A 13,262-nucleotide genomic window follows, 5' to 3' on the forward strand; every position below is an offset into this window, starting at 1 on the left:
TACAGTGAACTTAAAATGTCATTGATTAAGAAATGCATTATTGATTGCACACAAGATTATACGAAACTGAGAAAAAATATTGGCAATCTGTTATAGAATGGTTAATCTACATAATATAATACAATATTTATCAAGACAGTGTATAGCTTTTAGAATTTCTTCAAAAAAATTTTGAAAATGATAATGGAAATTTTTGAAAGTTAGTAGAAACTGTCGCTAAATTTGATTCGATAATGGCAGAACACTTGCATCACATCCAAACATCACAAAAAGGAACATTCTCATTATTTAGGTGATAACATAAAAAATGAAATCATCCGTATAATTTCTGAAGCTATAAAACAAAAAATTTTAGAAATGGTTAAAGAGACAAAATATTATTCATTAATTCTTGATTAATGAATAATAACACTAATCCGGAAATAAGCCACACAGAACAATTATCTATTGTTATTAGATTTGTTAATCAAAATAAAGATACAAATATAGCAGAAATTCATGAACATTTTTTGGGTTTTCAATCTGTAGAAGATACCACTGGGCAAGGACTATTTCAATTTATAAAAAATTATTTAAAATTATTGAATATTAACATTTTGGATTTACCCAGCCAAGCTTATGATAACAGTTCAAATATGCAAGGCAAACATAATGGACTACAGAAAAAAATTCTTGAAATAAATTCAAGGGCTTTTTTTATTCCGTGTGCTGCTCATTCATTAAATTTGGTAGTTAATGATGCAGCTAGGGGTGCTTAAGGGTCAAAGCTGTATAACTGAGAGGACACCTCCACATAGCCTTTAAAGGAAAGGAATGCAGAGAACCGACCAGGGCTTCTGACCTAATGTCCAATCCTCACCTTCTCGTGGTGCACCCTGTTGGGTATCTACTTTGATACTGAATGAATGAGGATGGGCTGGCAATTTGGGATTTAGCCGACCAAATTGTATTCTTAGTGGTTAAACCAAAATAAAAAAATGATGATACAACATGACAAAATTTCGTGCCGGCTGTGGCATCGCCTGGTTAAACAAGGCCTCCTGTTGTTTTCGCCAGGGAACCAGGGCGAACAGCGAAAAGTCAGCTACTAGAACAAATCTGAAAACAAACCCCAACTCAAAATCACCAGAGTTAAAGATTGGTACTATCAACGTAAGAAGCCTGAATGGCAAAGAAATGGAGCTAGCTGAGGAATTAGATAAGTACCACATCGACATAATAGGGGTGACAAACAAAAAAAGACCAAAACTGGTGAGATCTTTCTGAGCAATAAATACAAAATGTTATATTCAGGCAATGACAATCAAGGAAAAGAAGGAGTAGCCATAGTATTCAACACAAAATACGAGGCTAATCTTCTTGAATGGCAGTCAGTCTCAAGTAGAGTAATGTGGGCAAATATGAGAATGGGGAACTGGACAATGAGACTTATTTGTGCCTATGGTCCCACAGAAGGTTCTACTAAGGTAGAATTGGAGGAATTTTCTGACGCTTTAGAAAAAGCAAATGACACATTGAAAAAGGAAAAGTTGATCCTTGTTGGGGATCTAAATAGCAGAGTAGGAAATGATTGTGAGACATACAAAAATATTTTGGGAAAATTTGGAGAAAAGAGCAAAGCTAATAATAATGGCAAATATCTGTTGGATTTCTGCTCAGGACATGGACTGGTTATTACTAATACCATGTTCCAACATAAAAATGTGCACAAATTCACATGGAGAGAAGAGGATAGGAATAAGAAAAGCCTCATTGACTATGTTATTGTTGATAGTGATGTTTTCTCCCTGGTGCAGGACAACAGAGTGTACAGAGGATTTGAAATTGGAAGTGATCACTATTTAGTCTTGAGCTGGATAAAATTGAATTTCATATTGAAAAGAATAACATGTAAGAAAGTTTTAAAGCGAATAAAAGTTGAGCAGTTCTCAGATGTGAACTGTAGACTAAAATACACAAAGATTATTGAAAAGAAAATGAAAGAGTTTGAGAACAGGAATCAAACCTTGGAGATTCAGTGGCAAACTCTGAAGAAAACATTGATTGATTCTGCCAGAGAGGCATGTGGTGAGGTTGTGTGCACGGATAAAAAAATCAGAACTCCCTGGTGGACACAGGAAGTTAAAGCAGCAGTGAAGGAAAAGAAGAAAACATATCAAAAGTTCCTGGCAAATAAGTCAGCTTTTACTCTTACAGAATACAGAGACAAATGTAAGAAAGCTAAACAGTGTGTAAAACTAGCTAAACAAAAATCATGGGTGGACTTTGGCAAGAATATAGAAAATAAATATCAAGAAGGTGGCAAAATATTCTGGAGGTTGTTGAAGAAGCTTAGGAATGGAGGAAAGAGTGCTGTAAAAGGAGTTAGAGATGATAAAGGTGGCATGAAAACAGGAGAAAAAGAAATCCTTGAAGTATGGAGTAATACCTTGAAAAACTGCTAAATGAAACAAGCAGTGATGACAGCACAGTGATAAAAAACACTGACCAGGCATGCAGTCAGGAATACATATCCATACTTGAAGTAGAAAAAGCCATCAAAGGCTTGAAATGTGGAAAGGCAGCAGGAGTAGATGATATTCGACCAGAAATGCTGAAGTATGGTGGTATAAAAGTCTTACAGTGGCTGCACTGCATAGTTCAGAAAGCCTGGACAGAGGGACGAATTCCCGATGATTGGAGTAGAGCTCTCATAGTACCCATATATAAAAAGGGAAATAAAACTGAATGTGAGAATTACAGAGGTATTTCCCTTCTGAGTGTTCCTGGCAAGATCTATGCAAGTATACTTGAGAAACAGTTGAGAAGAATTGTGGAAGAAAAGCTTGGTGAAGAACAAGCTGGATTCAGGCCAAATAGAGGCTGTCAGGATCAGATCTTCACTTTACGACAAATAGTCGAGAAAGCATGGGAATATAACAAAGATCTGTATTTAAGTTTTGTCGATTTGGAAAAGGCATATGAAAAGGTGCCAAGAGAGAAGCTATTCAAAACGCTGCAGTTATATGGTGTCAATGGGGCATTATGTCAAGCAATACTTAGTCTTTATTTGAGTTGTGAGTCAGCAGTTAGAATTGAAGGAAGTACAGGAAGATGGTTTAATGTTAAATCTGGTGTGAGACAAGGATGTACATTATCCCCTCTGTTATTCATTATCTATATGGATCACATTATGAAGGAAAGTGGTATTAAACCTGATATCAAAATTGGAGATGTTAATGTCAGCCCTTTGCTTTATGCGGATGATGTTATACTTCTAAATAAATCCGCTACAAGTTTGCAAGATTCTCTGATTAAATTGAATAGCTGTTGTAATATATATGGTATGAAGGTCAGCAATAAAAAGACAAAGACAATGAAAATAGGCAGAATCATTGAAAATGTCAACTGTGTTGTGAATGGAGTACCTGTGGAACAAGTAAAACATTTCAGCTACTTAGGTACGATTTTTACTGAAGATGGTAAATTAAATATAGAAATAGACAACGGAATCAGCAAAGCCGGTATGGTGGGAAGTCAATTGAATAAATTCATATGGAATAAGAGAGAAATTAGTCGGAACACTAAATTAGCTGTATACAAGATAGTGTTCAAACCAGTTTTAACTTATGGAACTGAGAGCTGGGTCAGAAGTAAAACACTTGACCAAAGACTAGAGACCGCAGATATGAGAGTCCTGAGAAAGATTAGCGGCGTGAACAGATGGCGTCAATGGCAATATCATATTAAAAATGAGAATATTAGGAAAGAACTTGACATTGTCAGCATCCAGGAATGCATTATCAGAGCTAATCTCAGGTGGTATGGTCACTTAAATAGAATGGGAGAGGAAAGATTAGCAAAACAAGTGTTCTCTGCCAGGTTGGCAGGAAAACGACCCAGAGGAAGACCAAGATATAGGTGGATTGATACGGTACAAAGTGCCTTAGACGATAGAAATATAAGATCTGATAATGTTGGCGTCTTGACAAGCAACAGACTGATTTGGAGGAAAATTGTAGATAGGAAGTTAGTAATGATGTAAATTTTTCATGTAGTACTGTCATATCCTGTACACCCCTTGAGGGTACATTGCAGGAATTTGATGATGATGATGCAGCTAAGATATCCTGTGAAACTAAATTTTTTGGGGGTAATACAGGAATTATACAATTATTTTTCAATATCTGTGAAGTGTTGGGCTATATTAAAAAAAAATATTTGTGTTTTAAATTTGAAACCACTTTCTGCTACTAGGTAGGAAAGTAGAGTAGAAGCAATAAAGCCACTTAAAAATAATATCAAGGAAATTTACCAGGCTCTTTTTGATATATTGTGGAAGATGAAACTAAAGATATCAATTCTAGAGTTCAAGCAGACAACTTAATTTCAAAGATTTATTCGTTTAAATTTATTTCTTCTGTTGATGTTTGGTACGAAATCTTAAGTCTAGTAAATGTTGCAAGCAAAATAATGCAGAATCCGACATTTGATATAGGAAAAATTACAGAAAATCTTGATTATGTTATACAATTAAATACTCGCCAAACAGACTAATATTTTGAAAATATTATTAGAACTGCTAAAGAAGTAGCAGACGATCTTAATATTGATCCTATTTTTCCAGACATTCGCAAAAGAACAAAAAAAAAAAGTTTGGTTATGAAGCATCAGATGAGACAACACATGATCCTAAACAAAATTTTAAAATAAATATTTTCTTCACGATTTTAGACACGACAATAACTTCAGTCACGGAAAGATTCATACTCTTAAAACAACATAGTGAGGAATTTAAAGTTATAAGAGACATTAGAAAATTAAAAGATTGGTGCGATGAAGATTTAATGAAACATTGCACTTAAAACTGAGCAACAATCAAGATTCCGACAATCGCGATATCGATGGTATGACTTTATCTGAGGAATTAAAAACTTTGCAATGTTTTATTAAAAAGAGTTGGCTCCTCAGGATGTTTTAAATTATATATACAAAAATAAATTAACCAACATGTTTCCGAATACTGTGATTGTGATGCGTATTTATTTAACATTACCAATATCCGTAGTATCAGGGGAAAGAAGTTTTTCAAAACTGAAACTAATAAAAAATTATTTGTGTTCAACAATATCTGGAGAGCGTCTAACGGATTTATCAATTATATCAATTGAAAATAATATTATGGATTCATTAGACATTAAAGATATTATTAAAAATTTTGTGGTGGCTAAAGCAAGAAGGATAAATATGTAAAATAAATCAACCTTTATACTAATTGTTATATAGTTAAAAGCATATCTCCAAATTATCTTTGTTATGTAATATTTCTTTTTATATTAAAATAAAAGTAATTTTTGTTTATACACACACACACACACACACACACACACATGTACATATATATTCTGTTGTATTTATATATTATGGAATAAATATTTTTGAAAATTTTTATTATTAAAAATTCCTTATTAATGAATTTCAGTGATTACAATGTTCTACTACTGTTAAATAAAATTTATTTTTATTTATATGCGTATAAACTGTTTTGTACTTTTAACAAAGTAAAATTTTTCATGGAAACTCATTTTATGGGGGCGATGAAAAATGTTTTGCACAAGGATGCCTCCTACCCATGGCACGGCACTGGTTTTACGTGCCATGGCACTGATCCAAGCAATCTCCTAAGCTTGTCTTACTTATCAGCCCTGTAATTCCAAATATACCCTGTGTTACTCGAAGATTCCACACATTTTGCCACCTCCTAGCTCAAGACTATATGATCACTCTCACCAATTAGTGGCAACATGGTCATATTGTTACAGGGAAATTCTCATATGCAATTACTAGATCAAGCACTCTTAATCCCATAGTATATTCCATTACATGTCGTCTCAGGTAATTATCCATTAGTAACTGCACAAATTCCATTTCATTTCTCCCATGTGTCCTCTCCTCCTTCTAATCTATGTTCCCATAGTTGAAATCCTCCATAATAATTACTGGCCCTCCACTCATTGAGTCTATTTGCCGATGCATATTATCTTAATCATCTTTTCCATCTCCTGGTGTATAGCAACATCCAACTGTATATTTTGTTCTGCTGGCCTCTATGTCACACCAGATAGCATCAAATGTGCTATTTTCACTGGCCTGCAGTTGAGCTTCTACTCTTTTTTGGTTGCAGTTCATCAACAACACTCCTACCCCCACCCCCCATTCTTTTCTCTGTATCCTAACTGAACACACTATATCCTTCACATTCTATCCCACTAACTATATCATCTTCTGTTAGCCATGTTTCACTAATGCCAATTACCTTTGGCCAGGATGAGCCAACCAATGCCAAAAATTCCTCCTGCTTGTTCTGAATGCTCCAGGCATTAGTGTGCATAAAGTGCAAAAGCCCCTTAGGTCCACCACTATCCTGACGCTTTATACTAACTATCCCATTCTGGTGTGTTACCAGTGGTATTAACTTAGGCATATTATACACATTCTTACACTCAACTGCCTCACTGATGTCTGCATATCCACTCAACAGCTCCCCCCCCCTCCAACACACAAACCATCCTTCTTGTACAAGTCCTTTTGCCAACATGTATAACAACATCCCTACTTAATATCACACACATTCCTATTAGTACATTAAAACATACCATAATAAAAAATAACTATAGAATAACACATGCCATAGTAAATAACTTTTTTTATAATGTAAATATTTCATTTTATGTGTCATAAAAGGGTGGTGCAAAAACTGATGTATCTAACTAGTGACCTATCAGTATCTCTGGTGTGACAGTGAAGATTTTAAAGAAGTTAGTAAGAAACTCGCATACAGAAATTGGTAGACAAACATGCTATACGCTTCACGGAGCAGCATGAGTTTATAAAGGTAGGTCATGTTTTTAGGAATTTGCTCACATAAAATATGAGTAAATATGGCCGTAACAATGTTATGGCCAAGTTGGATAAAGGGAATGGATACAATATGATAATGTTGAATTTTTCTAAGGATTTGATAGGATACTACACGAAAGGCTGTTCCATAAACTGGAGAATATGGGGTTGGAATATAAACTCTTGACTTGGATCAGGGAATGGTTGACAGACTGATATCAAAAAGTGGATGTGTATCTTCCAGATTTAAGGTGACTAGTGGTGTACCTCAGGGTTCAGTCCTTGAACCATTATTGTTCAATCTATACATTAATGATATCAGGCAGGATCTAACATTAGATGTGCAACTGTTTGCCGAGGATGTGAAGATAGGCAAGGCAATCATGGATGCTACTGATATTCAGTAATTATAAAATGATTTGAATACACTGGAAATTTGGACACACAAAAATAGCTATCCGTTTAATGTTAGTAAGTGTAAAGTTATGCACTTAATAAAATATAAAATATGCACTTAATAAAAAATAAAATAAAATAATAGGCAACTAAATCTTCTGTAAGCAAGTAAATATTTAAATACAAATTACATTTCTTTTTTCAGTAGCAACTTGAGGTTATGCTACAAGAAACTGAAGAAGCAAGGGATCTTGGCATATTGAATAGGAATTCAAAGTTCAAAGTCACACAGCAAAAGTTGCAAATACAACTCAGATGATATTTGCAATATTGAAGCAAATCTTGATATGTAAGGATAAGTAAGTCATTTTGCCTCTTTATAAGGCTTTGATAAGACCACATTTGGATTATTGTGTGCAGATTTGGTCTCCTGGGTTCCAAAGGGATAAAGAGGCTGTGGAAAGGGTGCCAAGAAGAGTTACGAAGATTATATCTGGATTATGGGATTATATTATGAGGACAGATTGTGAGTATGTAGATTGCAGACTGGTTAACAGGAGAAAGAGGGGGTGATATGATAGAGGTCTATAAACTTTTGAATGGTTGTTATAGGATATCAACTGATGAAATTTTTTGTTATATGGAAGGCAGAGAGAGAACATGGGGGCATCATATGATAGCTGATTTGGGTGATTTATAGCCTCCCTTGATGAGTCCTTGACTCCCTGGAGGTCTCAGATGATGATGATAATAATAATAATAATAATAATAATAATAATAATGCATCACCGGTACAACTAACAAACAACAATAGGAATTGAATTCTAAAAACAGTAGGGCACATGCTTAAATTGGAATCCCTCTATGTATACAATCTCATGTTCATGGATTAAAAAATACTGGGCTGAAATATAAAACAAAATATTTACATAATAAAAAAGTTATTTAATGTGGCACGCATGTTATTCTATAGTTATGGATACCCCACAGGTTTCACTACATAAAAATAAAATAAAATAAAATAATAAATAATCTGCAACTAAATCTTCTTTAAACAAGTAAATATTTAAATACAAATTACATTTCTTTTTTCAGTAGCAAAAAAGCAACACTCACCATTCTCAATCAGGCATAAAACTTGGTGGATTTCAAAACTAATGGAAGAAAGCAGAATTAATACATCTCTTTTTATCTCATTACAGAAAATAATAAAAATAAATAAATATAAAAATGTAAAAAATATAAAATTGTTAAAAATAAAAAATAAAAAAAATATCCTTGGCCACTCAGTACAAATGTATGAATGATAGGTTTACAAATCATCTTTTGTAGGTGATAGCCACATTAAAAAAAAAAAAAAAAAAATTAATAATATATTATAAATTATTAAATTACCTGACTTGGGGGAGGGGGATTCTAAAAATAAATACTGAAAACTTCAGAAAATTCATAATCTAAGGGAATCTATGCCATGTTTGTTTGATATACAATTGAATCAAAAACATCAGCAAATTTGTCACTATAACAATACTACTAATGAAAGTCACATCCAAAATACTATGTTATTAATTATGTGAAAAGAAATTCACCATATATAGCAAACCTTGGGGGGAAAAAAATTCACTATAGTCAACTTCCAATATAAAATGCCATTCTTTTAATCCATATTGGTTCACCAAAAGTTGCAGAGTTGTAAATGATTGGAATGCCTTGCCTGAGAGTGTGGTGTCTGCAAAGAGTTTGAATGTGTTCAAGGCAAGGTATGATGAGCTGTGTGTGTGTGATAAAAGGACCTCCCAAATGAGTCTTTGACTCCACGAGGTCTTGGGGTAATAATAATAATAATCAGTTCACCAAAAAGAGAGTAAACTGCAGTTTATTACTCACACTCAAGCAACAAAGTTTTTCAAATCTGAATTAAACATATAAAATAAAAATCCACTGCACTAATAGCTATCAGATTTAACATAGGTTTCAATGATTTTCAGCTCTTCAAGAAGTTCCAATAACTTTTTTTTTAAATTTAATATAATTTTTTTTATGAATCTCACCACCGAAAAGACTGTTAGCCTATTGTACATTAATACAATAGTACTAATGTACAATAGTACATCAATATGATGTACTATTGTACATTAGTACTATTTTTTTGAATTTTTTCACCCACTCCCTAGAGATTCACAAAACATTCATGTTCCAGTGGAAATCTCACACACTCACTCTCTCACACACACACACACACACACACACACAGCCTACCGATTAGAAAGTGAATAAGGCAATCAGTCAGTCAAGAAAACAATTTTTAGTCTGCATGTGAACATCCCCAATTAGATTTTGCATCATTATCATCACATATTAATTTTGTCACATCAATGACTCAAGAAGAAATGTTGATGTTGAAGAGATGAACCAATTTTGATGAAACTAAACAATTAAGACAGGGAGAAACAATTAAGGCTGGAAAAGAACCATGTGGACATAATTGGCATCGGTGAAACAAAGAAGACAAAAACTGGTGAGATCTTACTAAATAATATGTACAGGATGCTATATTCAGGAAATAATGCTAAAGGAAGGAAGGAGTAGCAATAGTATTCAACACCAAATATGAGGATATTCTTAATTGGAAGGCAATTTCAAGTAAAGTCATGTAGAAAAAACTTCAAAATGGGGGAAATGGATGATGAAACTTACACATGTATTTAGGCTAAGATGCTGTTGTGTCGTCCCTTCTTTTCTTTATAATGTATTTTGTATCTTTCATTGATATATCGGGACAACTTATTCATTAGCCTTTATTATTACAGTCGCAAATATCAAATTCTATCGCATATGTCTCCACGTTAAGTAGGTTGCGTCATTGTTATGCGTTCCACATTAATAATAAACTAAGCCTTATATCTTGCTTCTCTTATGTGCCTTCTTATGTAACTTAACCTTTAAGGGCCACCAGAAGTTTACCTGTTCCCTAAATTCTATGAATTATCCTGATCACTCAGGCAAATCTATTTTTTTTCTGCGCCAGCCTGAGCCTTAAAGTTAGAGATAGACACTGCCTTTAAGTTAATTATAGAATATCAGGTGCTACTAACAATATAAATTAATTCCTAGAAACTTGGGCTCTCTGGCATAATTTTTCTCTTATTTGCAGTCGTGCCCTTACTTTCAATTGGGGTATTCCCGCACACACACACACACACACACACACACACACACACACACACGTTCTTAGGTTCGATATTTTATGAAGGGTCAGTCATCATGATCAGAAAGACATATAATTAAAGAATCAAAACATTTATTAAATTCCATTAGTAATCACATACAAGTTAAATTGATCATCAAATCTAATGTTAAGCCTCTACCTTTCATTCACTCTCTCTCAGTCTTAAAGCATTTTAGTACTTTACTTCAAAATATCAGTAACTCAATAACTCAATACATATTACATTTATGGTTACAACTAATTTTGGACACTAAGGTACTTTAACACATTTTATAACTTCTCTCGGGATAAATATGACAGAATCTCTATCTGGTTGAAAGTCCTTAAAGTTTGCTTCAAGAAAACATAGTCATTTACACAGATCTTAATTCTTCACTCTTTCTTTTAATACAAATTTCAGATTACGTTCTTTAAATGTTAGTCAATTCTCAAAGAGGGGCTAGAACAAGTGAGAGTGCTTATCTATTCTCTTTCTTCGGTTTTCCGCCGTCCTTCGTTCTTTGTTTCGAATCTGGTTGTCTCGACCTTATCGCCACATGGGTTACACGTGCTCGCCTGGGCTGGACGCTATCCTTTTGCTTAGGTTTTTACGTCGATGATCTTCTCACCACAGCCTGCGGTTAGTCTTGCCGAAACTCTACTGCAGTGTCATACCGAACTCTATCGTAAGTCAGCCCTCAGAAATGAGAGCTGAACCACGAAGAACTCTCGGAGCACATGGAGAGAAACTCAGGAACAAGAAAAAATGGGGGTCATTTACTTCCGTGTCCCGGGTTTTATTCGCTCTACTAGAGCGCCACCTTTTTGAGTTTGAAATATCTTATCGTCTCACCCATTGGTCTCCGTTTGGGTGACTTCACCAATTAACATACGGGACTTCTTGTTTCGGGGAAACGTATGCGTCATGATGCCTTCTTAGATGTGATGCCCGCGGGTGCTTACGCTGCTTTTACAGTATTAGGGCAATCTTTGCCCTATGTTGCTGAATAATACGCATTCTTTCACTTACAACTTTTCATTAATAATTCCTCTCTTATTTTGCCCCCTTTTCTGACTTACATTCCTGTTAGACACTTATACATAAAACTTTAAAATTCACAGTTCATCATGTAGGAAGTTGTTATAAACAAAAACATATTTATACTGCGCTAAAAAGATAACTTTGCAAGTATGTTTTTAAGTTAATTGTTAGATTCTGGAATGGTGATGTCAAGTAAAGTTTGAAGTCGCCTATTTCAGATCTAACAATGCTGATTTACACTCATAATACAATTTAATGAAATAAGTACATCACAAAGATAAATAATTAAATTAAATTAATTAAATTGAATTAATTAAATTAAATAGCAGGTTTAACATTTCAATATTTTGTCTTGGACAATGTTATACTTCTAAATAAATCTGCTACAAGTTTGCAAGATTTTGTGACTAAACTGAATAACTGTTGTAATAGATATGGTATGAAAATAGGCAGAAGCATTGAAAATATCAACTGCATTGTAAATGGAGGAACTATAGAACAAATGGAACATTTCAACTACTTAGGCACAATTCTTAGTGAAGATGGTAATTAAAAATGGAAATAGACAACAAAATCAACAAAGCTGATATGGTAGGAAGTCAATTGAATAAATTTATATGGAATAAGAGAGAAATCAGTCAAAACACTAAATTAGCTGTATATAAGACAGTGTTCAAAACAATTTTAACTTATGGATCTGAGAGTTGGGTCAGAAGTAAAACACTTGACCAAAGACTAGAGATGAGACTGCAAATATGAGAGGCCTGAGAAAGATTAGGAGCATGAACAAATGGTATCAATGGCAATATCATATTAAAAACATGGATATTAGGAAAAAACTTGACATTATACACCCCTTGTCAGCATCCAGGAATGAGTTAGCAGAGCTAATCTCAGTTGGTATGGTCACTTAAACAGAATGGACGAGTAAAGATTAGTAAAACAAGTGTTCTCTGCCAGGTTGGCAGGAAAAAGACCCAGAGGAAGACCAAGATATAGGTGGATTGATAAGGTAAAAAGTGCCTTACAAGATAGAAATATAAGATCTGACATTGTTGGAGTCTTGACAGGTAACAGAATGATTTGGAGGAAAATTGTAGATAGGAAGTTTGTAATGATGTGAATTTTTCATTTAATACTATGATATCCTGTACACCCCTTGAGGGTACATGTCAGGAATTTGATGATGATATTTCGTCTCTATCACAGAGACATCTTCAAGAATGCAAAGGCCTTTCTAACAAATGTTGCCACAGGAGTGCAGTGTCTTGCTGGCTGCTGACTAAAGTTGATGCTTGCTACAGTGATGGGGTTTTGCTTCTATAGAGTAAAGCCAAAGTTTAGCACAGCACTATCTCATAGAACAGATTCTGATTATCATGGAGTGATCCACATTTAGAAAGGAAGAGTGCTGTGCATTATATAATACTAGAAAAATTTGACACAAAGTCATTTATCTACCTCCCTATATAAGTAGCCTATGAAGCTGTTAATTACTATTACTATTTTTTTGGGCATTTCCATGGGGCTAGAAACCAATTGTAGGAGATTATTGTATGCAGATTTAGTCTCAGGTTCCAAGGGATAAAGACGCTGTGGAAAGGGTGTAAAAAAAGAAAAGATTATATCTGGATTATGGTATTATATTATGAGGACAGATTGTGAGTATGTGGATTGCCTCTGGTTCACAGGAGAAAGAGGGGGGGGGGTGATATGATAGAGGTCTATAAACTTTTG

At 34.1% G+C, this 13,262-nt stretch overlaps 1 protein-coding gene across 5 annotated transcripts in view; it reads right to left on the reverse strand.

Moving 5' to 3' along the window:
- Positions 1-13,262, reverse strand: part of rasp (protein-cysteine N-palmitoyltransferase Rasp) — a 265,799-nt gene that overhangs the window by 223,423 nt on the left and 29,114 nt on the right. For 4 of the 5 annotated variants that reach the window (XM_090395697.1, XM_090395698.1, XM_090395695.1 and 1 more), the window contains one exon: positions 8,392-8,429. In XM_090395697.1, coding sequence (XP_090251823.1) covers positions 8,392-8,394 — 3 coding nt within the window. In that variant the 5' untranslated portion in view covers positions 8,395-8,429. Of the gene's footprint in view, positions 1-8,391; positions 8,430-13,262 lie in introns of those variants that run through there. The other variant, XM_090395700.1, reaches the window with a different exon arrangement.

Source organism: Typopeltis vanoorti, chromosome 7, assembly GCF_054136105.1.
Source record: "Typopeltis vanoorti isolate ZY-2024b chromosome 7, IOZ_Tvanoo_1.0, whole genome shotgun sequence".
Taxonomy (NCBI): Eukaryota; Metazoa; Arthropoda; class Arachnida; order Uropygi; family Thelyphonidae; genus Typopeltis; species Typopeltis vanoorti.